This window comes from Amphiura filiformis, chromosome 18 (genome assembly GCF_039555335.1).
Source record: "Amphiura filiformis chromosome 18, Afil_fr2py, whole genome shotgun sequence".
NCBI classification, from domain to species: Eukaryota; Metazoa; Echinodermata; class Ophiuroidea; order Amphilepidida; family Amphiuridae; genus Amphiura; species Amphiura filiformis.
The window spans coordinates 27,350,599-27,374,789 of NC_092645.1; the positions used below are offsets into that span (position 1 = coordinate 27,350,599).

Genomic DNA, 24,191 nt, shown 5'->3' on the forward strand with positions numbered 1-24,191 from the left:
TCCATCTTTTTGGGCGGACAAACTGCAGCACGAGTTACCGTAGCACGAGTTACCATGTTTTTTTGCAAGCAAATTATAAAACTGTAAAGGGCAAATCTAAATATCAAAATAAACCTAAACATAAACCTAAAATAAACTTCAACATATCAGTTACTTATCATAATCAATTAGGTTATTAGTTGTTTTTTGTTTTTGTTTTAGGACACCATCAAAATAAAAGTGAGTGATTTTAGCATGTCCTCTGCTCGTAGCACGAGTTACCGTTTTTCATAGCTGTCCAATACGTACAAAAGTTGGTATCTTCATTATATATAATAGCAATACTATGAAGATCTAGCCTTGAATGCTGGGTATTAAAATACAACAAAATTAAGGTTCCACTCAAATGAGTTTGAAAGCTGGAGCATAAAGTTTGTAAAAGGATGCTCAAAAGTGTAGCACGAGTTTCCATGAAATTGCCGATATATAGGCCTATATACGCATTTCATCAGTGATGACCCGTAAACAGGTAAATCAATTGAATATACGCACATTGAGAGCATGTGTGTGGTGGTAGGGTGGAATATTGAGTATTCAAGCTTTTTGTGTGAATGGTCAATGAAGCTTAAATTGGTATTACAAATGTTGGTGTAACTTACCTGAATATGTTGGAATTGGTGGTAATGTCTGTTTGGTAGTGGGTGGCTGCGTTTGTACTCTCGTTGTCTGAATCATTGGCTTTTGAGTTGTAGCTTTTTGAGTAGTAGTAGGAGCCGTTGTTGGTGGAGCAGTCCTTGTTGTTGCTGCAGTGGTGGTAGCCACAGTAGTTGTTGTTAATGTTGTAGTTGGTTTAGAAGTTGTGATTTGAGGAGCAGATGATGGTGGAATGGAGGTGACTTTAGAGATAAACAATAGACAATAGTAAAACAATAGAGATAAGCAATAGACAATAGAGATAAACAATAGATATATAAATGGTGATACCGACCCTAATGTACAAGGTGTGCGTAATGTTTTTAACTGAACAGAACTTGAACATGAATGTTGATATGTTAATTTGTGAATCCCACAAAAGTTTAAAGTTCAACGCTGTAAAAAGCTTTCATCAAAACATGAACATTACAAACACTACGTGGGAGCAGTTGTCATGCATGGGATAGTCGACTCGTCTCTTCTAGTCTCCGCAACATTACTGCTATCTTCAGTAGATAGCAACAACACGGTTTAACTCAGTTGACTTGTCTCTTCTAGTCATACGGGCTTAGGGTTAAGTATGTGTTAGGCTATTACAAAACTACTTCTGATTTAAGGCCCGTCTGAACAAGTATAGTGTTAACAAACACGACGCTAAACACGAGACACCACTAAAGCGATCAATCAGTGTTAGCTCTATCTAGCAATGCTATTTTAACATGGTATAACCGTATACTCAGCTAGCTTAGTGTTAAGCTCGGTGGGAAAGGACTGTGTGAACAAGTATCTGTGTTTTAAAGGATGACCTTGCACTACCCCCATTACACTAACACAGAGGTAGGCACCTGTGATCGTGGCTAATAGCATCTAACACTGGCTAACATAATGGTAAACAAGACAAGTCCCTGGACCGTTACGTAGTCATTGTAACCAGAAAATGACAAAAACTTATTTACAAAACAAGACAATTATGGAGGAATTCAAAGGCCAATACTATAGGCCTGATGGATAGCCCTTCTCTAAAAATAAAGGGTTTTCACAACAGTTGTTCCCGGGAGTACTTTAATTGTTGAAAACAATACGGACTTTTTTTTAAACTTTGCCATGCAAGACACACTTTTAACACACTGTAACATTTCGGCTGAGTTGTCATATTAAAATCAAGTTCAAGGCCTGTTGAAAGCTCAGGTCAACTTTGTAACGCTCCACTAACCAAGCATGAATTTCCAGGTTTTACCAACTTATGAAGGACAAATATTGTGTAAAATGTACACTATGACAACACAAACTAAAAACCTTTGTGACGTATTCGGGTCACCATATTATTCAACTCCCGACAGTAATATAACCTCCCGGGAAAATATCAATGTTGTGCTCGTCTTGAACGATGTGAATTGTATGGACAAATCAAATGTTACAATACAAATACAATACAATACAATACAGTACAATGCAATACAATACTTTGGACTGAACACGATTATGAACCATTTGAAATGTATATAGTTAATTGACACTCTGAACCAAGAATATAAAGTGCATACATATGTACGTAGGTTGAATAGAAGTGCAGTTGAAGTTGTTACGACATTATTTCAAATCATTGGGACATGTGTGATAGGCTCTGCTGTTATGTTTTTTTAAGTGTCTTAACTACCTTCAGGTCAATTTTTTACGAAAAAGTTTTGGGTCATAATATCACTAATTGAAAAGCCTATTAAATACAAAGGTATACGCATGCCCTATAAATGTTTTGAAAGAAAAATCGTAACAGCTTCGACTGCTGTGACAAGATCAAGAGTTAAATCGGATTTGGTTATGGATGTCACTTGTTCTTCCCAATCGTTTTCGTTGTCCCGTCCCCCTCCGGGCCGGTCATGACAAACAATCACAGAAAAACCACAATCTTTGGCCAATGTTATGATTTATTTTCTTCCAATTTTTGCCCTCCCCCTTAATCCTAATGTCGTCATTGGGATGTCACAACTTACCATCATAGTGAAGAAGAAATCCTTTCCCCTCTGGTTGAAAGTAGTTAGTCATAAACAACACGTCAAGTCTCTCCGTTTCTTTGGACCACCATACCTCAGGAATCGGCCCTGAAAAGAACACACTTATATCTCCGCTTAGCTCGCCTGACACCGAGACGTAGTCTCCGCCCATGACATCAAATAAAGAAAACCAGACTTTTGCGTGAGATGGTTGAGAGAAGGTGATCTCCCAAGCCACTGTGACTCCTTGGGTATATGCACCAGGATAGTTGGGAGAAGATATGATGCCTCGTTCGTCTGCTGTGTTGTATCCAGGAGCTCCAAGCGAAACTGAAAAAGCAAAAGAAATAAGAAGAGGTATAAATGTGTGCGTTTTGGGGAAAAAACTGGAAAATCATGTTGCTTAAAATATGCCGGTTAGTCACCTTAGTTTGGAAAATCAGAAACATAGCATATGTTGCAAGATTCACAAATTGCAACGTGGTTTCTATATTTTAGGAACAAGAACACGGCATCTTAAGTTGCACTATTTAGAAAAAGGAGCAACATCAACATGATCAACAACAACGCCACTAATGGGATTTACAGCGTGATCACAAAAAGGCGTACGTTGTATTATTATTATTATTATTATGCTTTAGAATAGCACAACAAAACATCAATAATTGTGAAGACTATACATGGTATGGTTCACCCAAACTTCTCGTTGATAATACGCTACAACTTTTAAGTTTTAAAATTGCCCTGTATTACGGAGAAATTGCTACAAAATGATCTTCCATGAAGCTACTACGGTTGAACTTATACACAATCAAACCATAAAGCAATATCAATCTTCATTGAGTCAACGTGGTAGTTTGATATTGCGATCAGGAGATTGTGTGTTCACCTGTCACGTAAATGGCTTCACTAAATACCAAACGATAGCAATTTCACCAAAGTCCAGGATTTCCAAATCTGGAAAACAATTTTGAGGGGTATTCGCATAAGACAAATGCATAAAATGTACATTCTGCATTTAATGTCTCGTAAACTATGACATCAAATGAGGGGCATTGTATAATATTGAATTTTAATAGACATGTATCGCCCACGCGTAAAATTCCTGTTAACATGTCAAAACAAACTTCCATATTTTCTTCTTCTCTTTCTTCCTTTAACTTAGTGGCCTCTGAGAGCACAATTGCGTCTTACTTGGCTTCGTCGAATGTTATAAACAAATGAAATGGAGCACAATAACAGGACACTCTATCTCTTTAATGTACTACATAATAAAATAAAATGCGTTCAGCCAATAAAACTTTACGAGTGATTTTTCAAGTCAAATTATTTCCATCAAATCATTTCCAATTTTCCATAACCTCATCCGGGAACATCATACAACCAGTACATACATATTAAAATACATTTTGGTACACTTCTACAGGGAGCTTTATTTACATGTTTACGAAAAATTTAGCTACTTTCACATTTATCATTTTCTCTTTTGGGACAAAGGCAATGCCTCCAATGGGCTATTCCAGATGTATTCCGCACCCCCCTATGGAAGACACTTCCGGAATTTGGGGCTAAATTGACAGCCGGAATTCACATGTCAGGAAAACCCCATGGAAGACACTGCCGGAATTGTGGTAATATGTCGAATATGGCCAGCCGGAATTCACGTAAATGTAAATGTCTTCCATAGGGTTCCAGCTGGAATTAGAACATTTTTTGTTTCCAGCCAGAATTCAAGTAAATGTATTTCATAGGTTAATCGAGATGGTGATCATAAGTGAAGATTCTGCTGGAATTGGAGCATTTTTGACTATTTTCCAGCCGGAATATTAAGGAATGTGAATGTCTTCCATAGGCACATCATGGCCTTTCACAATCCCCACTCTTGTTTTTTCGTTTATTTTAGCAGCCGGAAGTTCACCTAATCTCAATGTCTTCCATACCCTCCAGCCGGAATCTTTGCTAAAAATGACTGCTGGAATTCTAGACACATCTCAATTCCAGCTGGAATTGTATTTTTTTTAAATGTCTTCCATAGGGGGGTGCGGAATACATCTGGAATAGCCCAATGACAATACGAGGTAGGTTAGTCAGTGCATAGATCCTAGAAAAGAAGAGTAAGTTGGGGTGTTTTTTTTTTGGTTTTTTTTTTCTTGGTTTTTTGTATACAGTACTAAAAGTGTTCTTTTGGGCTGATTAGAATCTGAAACATTACAAAGTTAATGTAGGATTATGGTGTTTTTCTGAGGTTTACTGTTTTGCTGGTCTTGTCTTGTCTTGTTTGTCGACAATAAGTCAGGTCAATTAATTAGATTTCCCATTAAAACATTCATATTATATTTACTACAAAAGGTGACAGAAACCTGGATGGATGACAAGTTAGTCAACATTATTGTCTATTAATAAATGCAGCACCTGATTCCATTTTGCGTCAATTTTGGTCCAACAAATTTTCAACTTCACAATTCCCCCCACCCCTTCCTTTTTATTTGACTTACCGTCATAGTAACTCGTTATCTGTTGCGCTCCTCCACAACTCTGAGTAGAATCCCCAGTACAGGGCGCATTGCACATGGAAGTAAGAGTAGGTGTGCCGCGGTTTCCACTATCGTTACCACAGACGCATTCTGAGCCACTGTAGAGAGCTGCTATCTGATGGTTATGCCTCCTGCAGGAGTCCAAGCATCTTTCGATGGTAAGAGCTGATATTGTGCTGGATGAAAGGTGCCATGAGATGGGTCTGTTAACATAGCACCCTAAATACCCAGGTACTGGAGCAAGTATAAAAGACAAAAAAAATCATAAAGACAATTCAAGTTGAATTCCATACATCCCATATCCGGGGTGGGTGGGGGGGGGGCTTCCAAAACAATTGTACTTGGATGTGCTGACTTTCTCCATACCAACTTTTTACTGTTTTGCAAACCATATTATACCAATTTCTCACAAAAAAAACACCCAAAAAGAACAGAAATTTGGTGCTTTTAATGGCACTTTTGCCTAAATGCGTTCAATTGGGCGCATTGGTCTCCACTGAAAACCCACCCATCGAAATACCAAAACCGTGGCACATCCCTGTATACCCCCCCCCACGGCACACTGGGGGAAACATGACCTATAAATCTTCCACATCAGGTGGTGTGAAATTCAAATGTGACTCCTCGCCACAACTGAGCCCGGATGTCGCCAGTGCCACTATTGAGATATGCTCCATCGAACTTAACAATAAACAATAGGAAAGAAAGGATTTATTGACTGTTTTATTGATTTTTCACTACTTAAATGTCAAGTACTATAGACATGATATACATCATTTTAAAGCTAATTTCAAGCAGAATATTTTGGTTGAATATCTCAAAAATGATGATTGGCGACATCCGGGCTCAGTTGTGGCGAGGAGTCACAAATGTGGTTACCTGAATGGGTGACTCCATTGAATCCACGTCCCCTGCCCTGTGTGAGAGATGAGGTCATGACTGGGATAGGGGATGTATTGATTTCAAAAGCCCATTGAGGCAATTATCGAGTTTTGTTTGGACGAAGATTTGTTTGGACGATATGATAGATCGATGAGGTCAGAATTTCGGGTCACGGGAGTGGTGGAGCTTTAACATGAAACGGGGTCATCATCATAATGTATATTTTGAGCCATTTTGATCGAGTTTGTATTGAAAATTTGTTTGGAAGATATGATGGATCGATGAGGTCAGAATTTCGGGTCATGGGAGTGGTGGAGCTTAAATATGAAACGGGGTCATCATGATATTAATGTATGATCATGATCACAGTAAATCCATATTCAGTGTCTATAGACATTGCTGCTGTTTAGTAGGCCTAGTAAACCTTCAGGCTATCTACATGTACTGTTGTGTGTAATAGATTCATGCTTCACGTTTTGACGTCCAATTAAAGTTGGAAATGTAAAGCATTGGGTGATTTCACTTTCTGTTTTTGCATTTTTCTGGTGCATGGTGGTGATCGGCCTACTTTTAACTCGTATCAATTATCGGTTGCCTATTTGTGTTCAAGTGAACAAATGGGACATAAAATATTTGGTATAGGCCTATTGTTCTTGTTTTTTATTCACACACAGTTGACATTGTTTTAGTTAAATTCGTCAATGTGTGTTAAATTTGCATTAAGGTTTGTATGCAAATTCTTTGGAATAAATGCTAAATGTACATTAAACCTGTAGCACGGCATGAGTCATCGGTTTTATTACTCATGTAAACCATGGAAGAAAGTGTAAACTTTGTCCAGGGGCTTTGTTATGCTTACACATGTATGTGATCTGTAGTCACATACTAGTAACCCGGAACATGACGGCAGACATAATTTTGAAATAAATGTTTTTAAAAAGGATCGTAACCAAAATTGGCAAGTTTCTAAAACTATAATTTTTGTTATATATACTCGTAGTATGTATTAATTTGCTTTTTGGCTTGTATTAATCTATTTTCACTATTCAGTGCGTTAATTATTGGTGGAATTAGCTTTATTTATCGGAATTACATTAAACCAAATTTCTTTTTTTTGCAAATAAGTCATTAATTATCGTAAAAGAGACTGAAATACATGTAAGCATTATTTTTTTTATTGATACCTTGCTTTCGGGAAATTGAAGTTTTGGCTATAAAGCAATATATTTCTATACGGCCAATGTTTTTTGTTTGTTTTAGTTTGGAAGTTTTTAAAAGTTATTAAAATAATCCATTTCTCAGATTTTACAAAGCCGACTTATTTTGGTACTATATCGATATATTAAAAAATTTAATGCAAACTTTGACATGTCAGTTCTTGGTTTTGGAACGGGTCACAAATTCAATTTGATTGAAGGGAAAAGGTGCATCCATTTTATTGACCTTTTCTACCATGGTTGGGTGACTATAGCCCACTCTTCGCACTGCCATTCACTAATTGCCTCTGTAAAGCCGAGGAATACTTTTGACGTAGATTAATCGTTGGTAAAAAGACACATTTTTTCAATATACGATTTCAACTTCGTACAATTGTGTGAGCTATAAGCTTCTGCTTTTGCCACCATACTTTGTGGTGCATTTTTGCCACGATAGGTTTTTTTTATATATCAGAAAAACTATGGCATAGCAAAAATGAACCTTGCTCAAAAAACTCATATATAACTCTCAAAAGTTCAAACAGGCGTCAATTGTCGAAATTGCTCAAATCTTGTTGTATACCCCAGAATGAGTCTTGTCACAAAGATTCAGAAAAAAAGTATAGTTTGGCCTATCTGTGACGAATATCCCTGGTAAGATATAGGCCGGGGGGGCACTCAACACAAATGACCATACGGATATGCTCCCCCGGAAAGACCCCCCTTTTTGGGTTTCGCAGCTCCCCCCAAAAGACCCCCTATATTTGACCAAAATACAGCTCCGAAAGACCCTTGATTTTGATAATTTCAGCTCTAAAAGACCCAAAAATTGCTCATTCCTCATATTTCTTGTTTTTTCAGGCGATTTTCAACCAAAAAGCCAAGAAAGACCATTGATTTTGACTTTTCGCAGCTCCAAAAGACCCCATTTTACTTGTTCACAGCCCGGTTCGCAGCTCCGAAAGACTCCCTTTTACCGGTACGCCGTCAGCTCCCAAAGACCCACCACCTCAAAATTCCGGGGAGCATACCCACCAAAATTGTTTGTTTTTGATGTGCCCCAGGGGATATAGGCATAACTGTTTAAGCAACCTGAGCAACAAAAAAAAGGTTTCATCACAGATTGACATTTTGTTTGCAAACTACAATATGCATGTATGATCATGATGACGGTTATTCATGAACAATGTACAATGTCTAAACAACATTTTAAAATAAGAGCATGAATCATCAGATCATGAATCGAACATGGTTAGTCTCGTTTGCCGACTGTACAAACTTCAGAACAATGCACGAAGTTGGCACTTAGTTGAACGGTTAACCTCTCGGATGTTTAATTTGAATAAATATTTGGCAAAAAGCTTACAAAAGGTCACCCCTAGCTGAACAAATTTTAAATCTTTACCCAGAGTAGCCAGAGCACATAAACGTTTTTTAAACGTTTATGTACGCTAACTGCTCTGGGTAAAAATCAATTCAAAGAACTAAATACATGTATTATTTTATCTATTCTAAAACAGCTTTAGGCTTATGGACAATCGTGTCTACCAATATATTCATGATGTTAAGTGTAGTTTTCAAGCAAACCAATTATTTAACTGATAGAATTCTTGGAGATTGCGGAGCATTCCAATATGGATCGTAAACAGTAAATTAATTAATTCCGGAGGTGGAAGTTGAGGTCGGGCGGAATGGATTTTTTGTTCGCCGTCGAATTTTACCTCATGAGAAAACCTCCTTGACAGTAACTGTTACTGTTATTACTATAGTATGTGCTCTTAAACACTTGAGAATGTTCTTGCAATCTTAATAGTTCTTACTCATGTGATATGACACGATATCACACACTTTAGCGCGTGCGAGTCGACGCGTTACTCGTTATTTGAACCAATCGGAGGTGCATAGCAACAACCGGACTGATCGATTTTAACTAAGCACTAGGTAATTCCTTGTAAAATGTAGGATTCAATTTGATTAAAATTTGGTATATTTATGATTAATATATTTATTTAAATTAAAGTGTGAGAATAAAGGTATTGTTTTTAGCCGCTGTCGTGCATCTATCGTTTCATATAACACGCGACATCATTATCATAGTTTCGGCGTAAAGCAACTCGGCTTCGCCTCCTTGTTTTACTTAAAATAATGATGTCGTTATAAATTATGAGACGATAGATGCACCCCAGCGGCTAAAAACAATACCTTTATTCTTTCAATAATTTTTTTGGCAAAGAATAACAACATTATTTTTACCAAGATCGTACACATTTTAATTAATGCAGATACAATCGATATGATGTGTAAAATACTGACAATTTTCCCACGCGATTTTTTTTGATATCACTCAAAAATACGAATATCATAGGCCTATTGCGTGTCTTGAATATTATAAATTTAGGCAAATGCATTTACAATAGGGCTATTTTATTTTGAAATCCATGGAAGACACAGTTTCCACGGGGAGTAGTTTCCACAGGGAGTAGGTCTATGTATGTGAGATTAAAGCCATATTATAACATTTCTGTAAAAATAGATCAGTATTTATTTTCCATAAAATGTTAGCTTTTACTGTCAGATATGTCCCCTTTTAATTTTGAGCCGAACAAGTAAGGTAAAGCATAGAAAATTGGAATTTAAGCGCCCATGCATGTTACTCCCGCGGTTGTAATACGGTATGATCCTCTGGGTGTGTGTGTATGTGTATCCCGCACGCCGTGTACGTACTGTGCATCATGTGTTCGACTAATATTTCCATCGTAATAATAATAAAACGCCGGTTCCGTCGTTTTATTCAAATTCTCGGATTTTGACAAAACTACAGCACCTAAAGTCTTGATTTTTGTATCTTTATCGACTAAAGTACATTACAATCGTGTAAAACCCAGAATTTAAAAAAAAATTGAGGGCGTTCTCCTCAGCAAATGTTATAATATGGCTTTAAGGTAGACTACTCTGTAGTCCACTTACCCATTGTGCATACTCTGGATATTGTATTTAAGCTTAAAACTCTGATTTAATTAATGTGTGCACAATTGATATATTTTCACAACTGATCTTTTCAGTCACCGTACTCCCTCTGTTTGTTAGCTTCCCAAGTGGACTACTGACTTTGGATTGCGGTTAGCATTTTTAACACGGGACTCTATGGAGAGTTAGGCCAATTTCTGGCCTAACTAAAATTGTTCATGATGTAATGCATCTTTAAATGAATCTGGCTTGTGATTGGTCGCCCAGATCTCGTTATTGTTTAAATCCTCCCGACACGTACCATTACCATTAACTATACATGGTACACAACTATCTGTGGCATGCGGCGCTTTTGTGCTGGCGCGAAAGTTGGTGGATGAACGTACGCATCTAGCGGGTATTGTACCACCATGCTTAGTCTTGTGGTTAGATTTGATGATACACAAGTATGATTGACAGTGTGTTTTAGGAACGAAGTCCCGGGGTAAAGTTCAGCATAAAAGTGAAAGTCCATAGTCGATTTTTAACTCGGGACTTTCGCGATTAATACTGGTAGATTCTAAAATCAGAATTGTTCAGTATTGAAGTGCCAATATAATTATGACATTATGATATGTTGCATTCAATAATATAAGCCTACGTACACTTTACTTTTACTGTCACCAATATAATTATATAAACTTTTTCATAACAATTTATACTAGTATTTTGATGTTATAAATATCAGTATAATTTCGAGTTCAACTGAATGCTTTCATCATGATTAATAACATGCTTTTATTTATCAAAAATCGACTATGGCATAGTCTAGCTTTAAGGTCGTGTCTTCGATATGGGGTGTATGCATGGTATGGGTTTCAACTGGTTTAGTTTTTTGCATGCTGATGTTTTATTTTAAATAATTTTGAATCCAACTGCAGTGTGCCCACTTTTCTCAAAAAAAAGTTGTGATTTGTATCCCACAGTTAACCTCTGGCTATACATAATTATGTTTATGTAAAAAAAAAATCTTGCCGATTAATTTGTTCAGCAAAAATTTGTTTATGGAGCAGTGTAATACACATTTTTTTAAATCTTACATAACTTGCAAACGCAAAATTAGAATCAGCTAAAATTTTGGGAATACGCTTTTGTCGTGGATATCTGCTGAAAAATGTCATAAAAAGAGATTGCTATGATTACGAAATACTCCTTCAATAATAGGCATGGTTAAAAGGCAGAAAAGACAAAAAGACAGAACAACTTTGCAGTTATGAATTAAAGAGTTGACAGGGGACCGTTCACAAACACTTGTTAGGGGGCCTGATGCAAAAAGGGGGTCTGAAATTTTTTACCCTTGGGGGCTGAAAAAAATGACCAAATTTTCCTGGAAAAATTAAGTTTATATGGTTTTTATGGGGTTTATAATTTTCATGTCAAGGGAGGGGGGCCTGAAATTTTTGAGGTCTGTAAAGGGGGCGAAAAATAGTTTCGCGATGAAATTTTGTTTGCATGCGGGAGTTAATGTTTGGTTTGCTGTTCTCATCATTGATGGTTTGGTGGACTGTCAATAATACATGGTGGGTGTAAGAGTGATCCTAAAAAAAATGCCTTCCACCCAAACTAATTACAAGACCTCTCCTTCATCGAAGCTGGCTTTCTTTTTAAAGGGAATTTTTACTTAATGATTTTGCATGCTGATGTTTTTTTAAATAATTTAATTATGAAGTCAATAAGGATGATATTAATAAATAGATATAAACTTACATGTACACGTGACAGCGACATCTTGCCTATTGGTACATGCAGCATCTATACCATCAAAAATAGTTTTGGCACATTGCGATAAATTATTTTCAGTACCGTCACACTGTACATTCTGATACCAAACAGTACGTGCAATATTGGTGATGTCACTATCTGAAGTCACATCGTATGTGGAAGTGGCACCTTGATAACCTACGAAAAAGAAATAAAACAGTAACGTTATTTATTTGTGTGGTAACCGTTGTGCTGATTGATAATAATTGTTTAGAGTTGCTTTTGCTGGTTCTGGTTTGATCTCACATTCACTGCAAAAACAGTTTTTAGAAATTAAACACTTTTCTAAACATAATTTTGCCTTCACATCATGTGTCAAATTTCTTATTCTAAACATTAAGTTGGTCAGTGTTAGTGTTCAATTTCTAAGCATTGCTCTCCATATTCTAAACATAACGTTTCTAAACAAATTCTTGCCTTCACTTTCTAAACACTATTTTTGCAGTGTAATAATCCAATTTACGGTGAAACCGAGTGGAGGACCATTGTCAAAAAAGGCGCAGCCCATATTTGTCGTTATATTTGGAGGGATATAGCATACTCCTGACATTTGTCTAATTATAGGTTAATAAATGCGTATCATTTGTCGGGAGCGAAATTGAACAAAATAATGCACGCGTACTGAGATTTTGATGCGTCTAATGCACGAGCCCCGCAGAGGAGTGCATTAGACGCATCAGCATCTAAGTACACGTGCATTGTCTTGTACAATGTCACTCCCAACAAGTAATAAAATTGTCATTTACTAGGTTTGTCAACTCCCCGGGTTAGCTCTTTGGCTGCGATGATCATCATGATTAACAAACTAGGCCTACCCACGTACCATTACCATTACGGAAGTGTTCATACTGTTGGCATCACAAACATCTCACTCTGTATCCATATTGCCTTGTACCTCCACCTACCCTTTGAAGTATAATCTGGGTGCGATGGTTTAATCATATGATCACAGTACTGCGTACTTACCGAGTTGTTTACACACTACGTTAGCATCATTGACATCCCATCCTGTGTTGCATATTGTTCCCCATTGGCCATTGTGTTCTACCTCCACCCTCCCTTTGTACCCACCCTCGGCCTCCCTTTGTAACCAACCAGCTAACCTCACATCACCATCTGAAAATAAGCAAAGACAAAATGGAGGAAAGTTACAAATCATGTTCTTTTGTTTGATGTCCATTGTTTCACGTGTAGAATAACACCATCACTCTCAGAACATTGGATTAAAAATGGATGGGCAGAAAACAGTTGGTTAAAAAACGCCCAAAAATGGTTAAGATTTTTGAAGTTGGGCAAAATACAGTTTTCAAACTGTATTTTAAAATACATAGATGGTCAAACCTGTCAATATATAGTATTTACACAGATTGGTTGAATTCAGCGTTCAAAATTGTTGGTTAAAATGTACATGATGTTTTTACCAACCTTGGTAAAGAACATTCTTTTCCCGCCAAAAAAGTTGGGCAAAAATGGTTTTGCACAACCATGGTCACATGGTGTTCCTTTGCGTCTCCTTTTAACGTTTTCATGACCTTTATATTACCCGACACATAAATGTTATTAAAACGTTTTGAATCAAACCAAAACCCGTTTATGAAACGTTTATAACGTTTTAAGGTGGTACTACATCCCTTGATAAATTTGTGACTATGTTTGCATTTTTCTCAAAAACTAATAAAACCCTGGTAACAAAAGTTATGTATATTATAGGGGCAAGGAATCCAGTTACTATACTGGAATTTCAGAAAATAGGCACAAAATTGGTCAGGGGCGTAGTACCACCTTAAGAACATTTGTGTTTACTGGGTTAGTATATGGATGTTTTAATGAACATAGAAAGTAGTGTCAGAAACTGGTATTTGAATAAAGAAAATAATATACGATGCAGACAAACAATAAATCCGACGTAATAGGCCTACTTGCATGACATTTGGCACGACAGATGCTTTCATAAATATGCAAAAAGTATACATACACGTTAGCTCTGTTTATTATTAAATAATACTAGGGCCTAAAAGGCAAAAAAAAACACCAGTTGGTCGTAACCGTCCGATTCCCCTTGGGGATTCTTATTTATTTGTTTGTTTGTTGATGTTTTTTTTAATTCATTTCAGTCATAACTCTTTTTCTAAAAAACGTTGCAGAGGGTAACATAATTATGCAGGGCCGGATTTACCATAGGGCCAGATGGGCCCGGGCCCAGGGCCTCCAAATTTTTGGGGCCCCCAAACTTGCCCTGTCACGCCTGTGCAGTGTGCATCTTCCATTTTAGCCGAAAACGCCGTGTTTTGGGCCAAAATAGCCTACAAAAATTGCTAAATTTTGCGCGCTCAGCTTCAAGTTGGGTTAAAATAGCCTTATGTTAAAAAATTTTCGCACGCTTTGCGCACAAATGTCCTAGTAAAATCTAAAAACTTGGCCACTTGAGTACACATGCTTTCCTCACGGTGCGTTTGGGGCCTCCAAATTTTGGCCTGGCCCAGGGCCCCCAAAAGGTAAATCCGGCCCTGTAATTATGGACAGTAGGCCTATAGATTTGTTTTGTTTCTGTCCAATAAGCATTTCAAAAACACCCCAGATCCATCAAATAAAAAAATATTGGAGTAGGCTACAAGTTACATGGTGAATTTTGAAAAAAAAAGATCCATGGTATCTTTTAAGGCCATCCTCCACCTCTTCTTGAACAATCCATACAATCAACTGGTAGGCCTATAATCCGGGGGGGCACTCCAACTTTGGAGGTGACGGGCTGTTAAGACCCCCCTTTTCAGCGTCGCTGTCACCCAAACACCCCATATTTTTTTACGAACACATGTTCTGTCACCCGAACTAGAAATTCGATTTTCGAGGTTTCTGTTGCGCTGTTTCGGCTCTCACCCAAAGATAATTCCATTTAATAAAAAGGTCATGCTCTCACCCAATGACCCCATATTTTTTACATTTTGCTCTCACCGATTGCCCCTTAGTATAGTGCGAAAGTGCCAGCCCTACACCTATATCCATTTCAAATTGAAGTGCCCCCCGTATAATATCTTTTACTTGACCTAATCGCTTCCTATATAATTTGAAGTGGATGTTTCCTGTGTTTTCTGTCAATAACAGTCCAAACGTATTACAAAATTGATCAGCTCTATATGATATAAAATAATATGAAAACAAATCAATCCAGTCCTGAATACAATCATATGTCAATAATTCATATTATTTGGAATTTAAATTAAATCGATTAATCAACAGGGCCTATCTCACGATGAATGGACTAGGCAGCGTCCTTAATGATTGCAACATATGATTGATGCCCAATCGGGCATATGAAATAGCGAGAAAAATGTGACAAAATGCGCAAGAACAGATGAAAAATCTGTTAATCAATAGTTTGTGGAAGGAGCATGCAGAAATAAAATATTACCGAAGACAATCCCTATTAATACACAGATATGTAGCGTACTATACGCGAGCCACAAATAGTTATTTGGTAGAATCAAAATTTAATATAATATAGGCCCTATAAATATTAGGTATATAATAATTATAATAATATAATATAATAAAAATATTTATATAATGCAATAAAATCATAACATAGTGTAATATAATTGATCTATATAATCTTATTTTATATAATTGTATTATATTATATTATATTATATTAGGGCCTATATTATATTATATTATATTATATTATTATTTATATTATATTATATTATATTATTTTATATTATATATTATATATAATATTATTTATATAACATTTATATATAATATAATATATATCATAATCATATAATATAATGGGATATTGTGTAAATTTCTCACAAGTATAATATAATAATATATATAATATAATAATAATGTATAATATCATATAACATTTATATAATATAATATAATATAATATAATACACAGGAAGCTAGGTTTTATGGGTCATCCTGGCATTTTGGTGTCTATGTTCTTTTTGGTGTGCAACTTTTCATTGTGTTAAATTATGTATGTTTGTTTGTACAGTTTTGTGTCGATTTTTGCCAAATAAATATGAATGAATGAATGGATAATATAATATAATATAATATAATATAATATAATATAATATAATATAATATAATATAATACAAAGATTAGATTATAAGATCAGATGAAAGATGTGTGAGATAAGATAAATGAAATACTATAATTATAAAAATGCCATTTATACTTGATATTTTCTCCATACATACAAAAAGTCTTAGTTTTAAAATGTCAGAACTCATTCGTTTGTATTACATACACCCATCGAATGTGTGTCATCAGCCCTCAGATCGGCCCTCAGACTGTAGGAACCCATGGATTCGATCCATGTATGTATTACATGGAACTGATTTTTGTTATTATTTTGGTACTACACCCCTCGATAAATTTGTGTCTATTTTTGCATTTTTCTCAAAAACTAATAACACAGTGGTAACAAAAATTATGTATATTATTGGGGCAAGGAATCCAATTACTACGCTGGAATTTCAGTGACCCAAGACAAGCGGTTCGTTATTTATGATAAGAAATAAGGTACCGCTAGGATGTACCTCATTTCCTATCTTCTATACTGAATCGCTTGTCTTGAGTCACTGAAATTTCAGTGTAGTAATTGGATTTCTTGCCCCAATAATATACATAACTTTTGTTACCAGTGTGTTATTATTTTTTGAGAAAAATGCAAAAATAGTCACAAATTGACCACAGGGGTGTAATACCCCCTTAACACATTAATTGTTCAAGTGTTGGGGCCTATCTGGCAAAATAGTTTTAGCCTTAACTCAAATTCAGAATAACTATATATTTATTTCAAATCAACGATTTAAAAGGAAAATTTAATTACCAAGAATCACAACAACAAAAAAGTATATGTAAAACAATGTATGGATGTGGTCCATTTGAATATGATAACAAAAAAGGCAAAACAAGAAACTTCTGATTTCAGAAGCAAAGTAAGATATTAATTTTGTAATGATTTTTAATGTAATTAATGATGTAAACTTGTTATCAATTAATTAAGGTAATTAATTAATTAATTTGGTAGACGAATGTACTCATGCGACTACTTTCCCCATCTTCCTCTGCATGTACATGTACATGTACACACAATACGTACACACCATACAGGGTTTAATCTTGTCATGCTATTTCGCTTAAAAACAGCTTTTGATCACATTGAATATTCATTTGTAAGAAAAAACTTTACAGGTATGGTACATTTTTACATTTGTACAAACATGCCTAATCATAATATACACCAGCATTTATGTACATGTACAAAATGTATACATTATAGGTCAATTATACAATGTCATGGGTTTACTTGTTTTTAATAATTATATCGTGTCACGTAACACTTACCTGCCGCTCTTGAAGACTGGAAAAGAAAGAAAGCTATGTACAAAGATAAAGTCCTGATGATCATAATTTGGCTTGTTTCATCTCTGAGTCGTAAATTGCAGGCTAGTATTATTCCCAGTCTGGTTATATTTTTCCACATGCACTGTAAAAAATCAGTATTCCAAAGACCACGTACTAATTACAATATAACGGTGGTCCACTATACTTCTACAGGCAGTAAGGTATTTCAGTTTGTAGAACACTATTTGCCTATGAAACGTTATTGTGTGTGTACATGCAGGCCAGAGTTAGCAGACTATACGGTTCAATACGTAAAATCAATTCATAACTTATAGTCACATAAAACTAACTATTTGTCAATGACCGAAACAACTGCTGCGTAACTCAACTGCATGCAAGTACAGGGTGGTTTGATTGGACAAAAGCAATCGTCCGTATACAAGCGGGCGAAGCGACTCAACTATAAACATAGCTTCAATTGTGATTCATCTCTATTGTGGGCCAATCAATTGTCTACCGATCCCCTGCGTTGAGGAGGCTCATATTACTTTTAATGCCATGCTTACAGGAGGATAATGATCGATAAAAGTTACTTGGGATCAATTTCTTTGCAGCTACTTCCCACAAGGTGTGACCTCATACTAAGGATTCAACGGAGCATATCTGCGAACAGAGTGTCTGTGAACAATATGCATAGTACTAATAATTGAATATGCTTGTAATAATTTGAGAAAGTAAACAATAATACAAAAATTAAAGCCTAAAAAATAAAGAGGGTAAAAACGAAAGAAAAAAAAAAAGGAAAAAACAAGAAAATGGAAAGAAAGCCTTAGAAAGAAAGAAAGAAAGAAAGAAAGAAAGAAAGAAAGAAAAAGAAAGAAAGAAAGAAAGAAAGAAAGAAAGAAAGAAAGAAAGAAAGAAAGAAAGAAAGAAAGAAAGAAAGAAAGAAAGAAAGAAAGAAAGAAAGAAAGAAAGAAAGAAAGAAAGAAAGAAAGGAAAGAACAAAATAAAAACTAAGAGAAGAACTTGTTTATGGAACAGTTTGAACAGTTGGCCCTTACATCGTATGCTGGTACCCCCCTTCGCACTGGTATCGTTATGTTGATGACACTTAAAGCTACGTAAAGATCAACTAGCCCCTTTCTACGATCATATCAATAATGTCAATGAACATATCAAGGCACGCAGGAAGAACTGAAAGACAACAAACTTGCGTTTCTAGACTGTTTGGTTACACTGCAAAGCGATGGCAGCCTAGAAACATCGGTCTACCGCAAGGACACGCACACAGATCAGTATCTGTTCTTACTGAGTGTTTGAATCACACCACCCATTGGTGCACAAACTTGGTGTAATACGCACTTTATTTCATAGAGCGAACACTATTCCCTCTAGTGAGGATGCAAAGGAACAGGAACGTGAACATCTACAAAAAGCACTGAACCTTTGCGGTTATCGTAATTGGACCCCGGGGGGGGCACTTCAATATGAAATGGATATACGTGTAGTGCTAGCACTTTCGCACTAAGGGGCATTCGGTGAGAGCAAAATGTAAAAAATATGGGGTCATTGGGTGAGAGCATGATTTTTGGCATTCGGTGAGAGCAAAATGTAAAAATATGGGGTCATTGGGTGAGAACATGACCTTTTTTAAATGGAATCTTTGGGTGAGAGCCGAAACAGCGCCACAAAAACCTCGAAAATCGAATTTCTAGTTCTAAATGGCTTCAAATTTCATTGTTTTTTCAAAATAAGTAACAAAATCAGTGAAAAATGAAAGTTGCTGTTCAAATTGAACTTGTAAGGTCTTTGGGTGACAGATCAAATGGGAAAATAGGGGGTCTTTGGGTGACAGAGCATGTGTTCGTAAAAAATATGGGGTCTTTGGGTGACAGCGATGCTGAAAAAGGGGGTCTTATAACAGCCCTACATACGCGTCAAAGTTGGAGTGCCCCCCCCCCCCCCGGGAATTGGACCTTTCACAAAGCACTTGCTCAGACCAAATCTACCGACAAAACCGCTCCCGCACGTAATACGTATAGGATGACGGTGAGGTGACTCGCGGTAGGAACATCACTATCCGCTACATCTCCGGACTTTCAGAGAAACTCCGTCGGATTTTTCGTGACAAAGGGGTACCGGTATCTTTCAAACCCAAGAACACTTTACGTCAAGCGCTAGTCCACCCCAAGGATAAACAACCTAAAGACAAGCAAAGCAACATTGTTTACGCGATTCAGTGTCAAGACAGCGGATGCGAAGAGCTGTACATAGGGGAGACTAAACAAACGCTTGCTAAACGCATGTACCAGCATAGACGAGCCAGCACTGGTTGCGGTGACTACGCCGTCTATACGCATTTGGACATTACAAAGCATTCTTTTGATAACGAGGATGTGAAAATCTTGGACAGAGAAAGCAGATGGTTTGAGAGAGGGGTCAAAGAAGCGATTTACGTGAAACGGGAGGAGCCTTCACTTAACAGGGGAGGCGGCCTACGTCACAACTTGACCGGGGCCTACAGTTCAGTGATCAGGAAGATACTTCTCAGGTTGAACTCAAAGGTGGTGACCTGTGATACTACAACATCCGTTTCACAGGTCAATGAACTTTTGCCGCCAGACAATCAGTAGGGCTGATGATGCGTTCAGGATTGGACGTGAAAATTTCCCCACTCAAAAATAGTAAGTCCAGTTGACTAGATTATAGTTTAATATTAATACTGTTTACTACCTGGATGAATGATAATCTTCACAAACGTACTAAGAGAAGAAAGAAAGAAAGAACGAAAGAAAGAAAGAAAGAAAAGAAAGAAAGAAAAAGAAAGAACGAAATAAAGACTAAGAGAAGAAAGAAAGAAAGAAAGAAAGAAAGAAAGATAGCTAACGAAAGAAAGAAAGCTAAAAAAAGAAAGAAAGAACGAAAGAAAGAAAGAAAGAAAAGAAAGAAAGAAAAGGAAAGAACGAAAGAAAGACTAAGAGAAGAAGAAAGAAAGAAAGAAAAGAACGAAATAAAGACTATTAAAGAAAGAAAGAAAGAAAGATATATAGATAGATAGATAGATAGATAGAGAGATAGATAGATAGAAGGAAAGAAAGAGAGAAAGAAAGAAAGAAAGCACGCACGAAAGATATAGAACGAAAGAAAGAAAATGACTTTTCAAAAAAAATCCCAGTTTAATTAAAATTACAATTAAGATTTCAATCTAGTTTTGCAATAGCAAAGATGAAGTTAAGACTACTTGTTTGACTGGATGGGAGACACCCCCGGGCGGCACTAATACCAACAAGTCTGTGATTACCGGGGGCGTAGGCAGCTTTTTTGGTCAAGGGGGGCAAAATAAAAAATTTGGGGCACAGACGAAAAAAAAATTCAGTTGCATCATATCATACATAGAGATAAAAGGCTTTATTGGGACGATGTGCGCGTGCAGCGCGCAAAAAAAAATGGTATTTTACCCCGGGGGGGCACTCCCTATCTGAAATGGCAGGGATGTGCCTCGGCCATGTTAAAAGTAGGGGGCATTCAGGTCAAATGTACAATTACAAAATATGGGGTCATTCAGTACACAACCTGAATAAAAATGGGGTCATTCGGTATGAAACTTTGAAAAAAGGATGGTCATTGGGGTAACAAAAAGTAAAATGGGAGTCATTGAGTACAGGATTGCCAAAAGAGTATCATTAAGTACACATAAATAAGTGCCAAACTGCGTAAAAACAACTTGGCCACCTTGGAAATGTGAAAAATCTCATTATTTCTGGAGGAGAACACAAATACCACCTAAATTTGGGAATTAAAAGGGGGGTCATTGGGTATAGCAGGAAATAGAAAAAGGGGGTCATTATGGATTTTTTTTAAAGGGGGTCATTGGGTAATAGGTAGGACCATAACACAAAAAAGGGGGTCATTGGGTACAAGCCGGTTTGAAAAAGGGGGTCATTCCCGAGGCACATGATGCGTATCCACTATGGAAGTGCCCCCCCGGGTATTTTACACTATTTTTGACCATTATCAGGATGCAAAGCCTTAATCCTCGCAATATGCTCGCGTAGCGCGGAAAAAGTGTGTATTTTCGGGCTGAATTTTGGTCAAAAGGGCTTCTTGCCCCTTTTCTTTTCCTTTGCCCTCTTGATTTTCCCTTTTATTTTTTTGTCAGAGGGGCACTTTTTTCTTTCATTTTTTGTCAGGGGGCACTCTGCCCCCCCCCGCGGGCTACGCTACTGGTGATTACCTAAACTCCTAGTGCATTTTCAACTCCATGAAATCAACAAAAGACTAACATAACAATGTTGATATACATACTCTACCAGTTCTGCTCATTTATATTGTATGTGCTAAAATGTTCTGGTCACAGGCCTATCTGATAATGGTCTATTTCTCATCCATGTTTTCCATGCCGCATTTTGTGAGTAGTGAACCGAAATAACACTTTCTATTCGAGGGCGTACTTCTGTTCATATTTATATAAACCCGGGGACACAGGGGCAGGGTCGATTTAACTTGTGTCGTGAAGCAAAATGCTCCCCATTTTGCACAAATTCAGCGGCTAAAAACAATACCTTTATTCTCTAAATATAACAGGTCACTGTGACTACTAGTACTAGGAAAGACCAGCTGACTTTTGGGGAACAGAGTACCTTTTGACACCGATTTGCAAAGACCAGTGGCGTAGATTTCTTTTCAACATTGGGGGTGGGGTGGCGTTGGAAGAAAAACAAATTCTTGAAGTATAGTCAATCCAGCACCTTTTGGCGACAGAATAAGTTTATGGCACAATTGTGCGCGAAACGCGCGAAAAAAATTACTATTTTTAAGCATGTTAAGCTTAATTGATGGAATATGGTGTAAAAGTATAATGAATGATCATGCATGTCACCATGTCATGTGTGTGTAAGCTTAACGGTACGGGCAATTTTAAATCGATTTGCGAAAAGTTTTTTGATACGTTCATTGATTTCTCAAAAAGTAAAAATCGCAGTTTAACAAATAACGGTTCAAATGAAAGCCAATATTGGGGGCTAATTGTTGTATCACTATGAAAGGCCTGACACCGATATAAACATTTGTTTCGGTGACCCAAGTTCATGGTCATTTCCGCCCACGCACTTTTTTACAGATGGCCTGGAATTTCATATTTCGGTTTCAGCGATTGCCCGAAAAAAGGTGGTATGTTTTTGAAAACGGTTTCCGCTTGGAATGTAGATAGTTATTGTTGCTATTACCCTTCGCGATTTTAATTTTTGCACTCTTTAGCCAGCAATTTTCAATGCATTTTACATATTAGAAATGTCGCTTGCATAAATACCGATATTTTTAACAGTATCGGTTTTGTTAACCAAAATACCATCCACATTAGTTCCCAAGACTTTGATGAAACCATAGATACCAAATCGGACTGCAGGTGATGAACAGATTTTAAACTAGAATCAAACGAACCAGCGTAGGCCCTCTCAAAATGTACTTTTTTAATATATCGCGTTGTGATAAAAATGACTGCTTTTTCCTTGTTTTTTATAACAAGATGTGTGAGACTTTCTGACACTATATTCACGGTTTTTCTACTAGCTATTCAAACCTATGACAAATTTGCCATCATGCTACTGATATGATCTTAGGATTTAATTCAGCAAAAAGTTGGATGTCATCCGCGTAAGCATGAAAAGAAACATCATGTGCACGAATGATGTCACAAAGTGGGGCGGTATAACGTAAACCCTTGTGGGCCTATCATAGAGCCCTGAGGAAGTGAGTACGTGAGCAAATGCTCTTTGGAAAATGTGTTCGTGACATTGACCTATACAGTGCGGTTATGAAGATAAGTACTAAACCAAAATTTAACGACACCGCCAGTAGTAATATAGCCTTCAGAGACATCTACTTCCGGTTCCGGGTCACGAGGTCAACGGAAGTGCCGCCATTTTGAAAAGGTCAACCGGAAATACGGCCATTTTGAAAAGGTCAACCGGAAATGTTACCATTTTGAAAGGTCAACCGGAAGTGCCGCCATTTTGAAAATTACAAAAAAAAATTCAAAAATAAAAAATTTCAAAAAATAAATTTCAAACAAAAAATTTCAAAAAAAAAATTTCAAAAAAAATTTTCAAAAAAAATTTTCAAAAAAATTTCAAAAAATTTCAAAACAAATTTCCCACAAAAATTTCAAAAAAAAATTCATACAATTTTTTTCAAAGCGACCTTTGACCCGAAATGATCCTAACGGGGGTGTTTTTGTTCTAGAAACACCGAATTTTTAAAATAAGAAAAACAATTTTTGCCTAATTTGAAACGTCGTATCGGCCGTTCTATGGAACGTATCGGCGTCAAATTCGGTATACAGGGTGAGGGTCGAAATACAAACTACCCGCGGGGTCGAGAGTTCGATACGCTTAAAATTTATTTTGTCTAGGGAAATATCATATTTTTCATTCTATTCCCCGTATCGAAGTAAAACTTAGAGGTACGACCATGCAAACTGGAAGTGACCTTTATCCCGGAAGTGACGGTCGACCCTGGATGACCCTTGCACGATCTTTGACCCCTACGTGACATTTCCTCAAATGCGCCAATTGCACCAAACGCATCATTTATTTATTTATTTATTTATTTGGAAAACGTCGTCAAATGCGTCAAAGCGTAACGAATTGCGTCAAAAATGCATCGTGAAATGTGTCAAAGCGTAACGAATTGCGTCAAAAATGCATCATTGCGCCGTAATTTGCGTCAAAGCGTAACTAATTGCGTCGATTACGCAACGAAATGCGTCAAAGCGATATAGATT

General features: G+C 36.7%; 1 protein-coding gene across 2 annotated transcripts in view; it reads right to left on the bottom strand.

The window, feature by feature from the left end:
* LOC140140066 (uncharacterized) overlaps positions 1 to 17,694 on the bottom strand; it is a 52,461-nt gene extending 34,767 nt beyond the window's left edge. Inside the window, exons 1-6 of one of the 2 annotated variants that reach the window (XM_072161880.1) lie at positions 17,411 to 17,694; positions 13,009 to 13,158; positions 11,989 to 12,180; positions 5,159 to 5,431; positions 2,664 to 2,993; positions 639 to 782 (exon numbers count right to left, since the gene is read on the bottom strand). In XM_072161880.1, the coding sequence (XP_072017981.1) occupies positions 639 to 782; positions 2,664 to 2,993; positions 5,159 to 5,431; positions 11,989 to 12,180; positions 13,009 to 13,158; positions 17,411 to 17,549 (1,228 nt within the window). In that variant the 5' untranslated portion in view covers positions 17,550 to 17,694. Of the gene's footprint in view, positions 1 to 638; positions 876 to 2,663; positions 2,994 to 5,158; positions 5,432 to 11,988; positions 12,181 to 13,008; positions 13,159 to 17,410 lie in introns of both variants that reach the window. The other variant, XM_072161879.1, reaches the window with a different exon arrangement.
* Between the last annotated feature and the right edge of the window lie 6,497 nt (positions 17,695 to 24,191).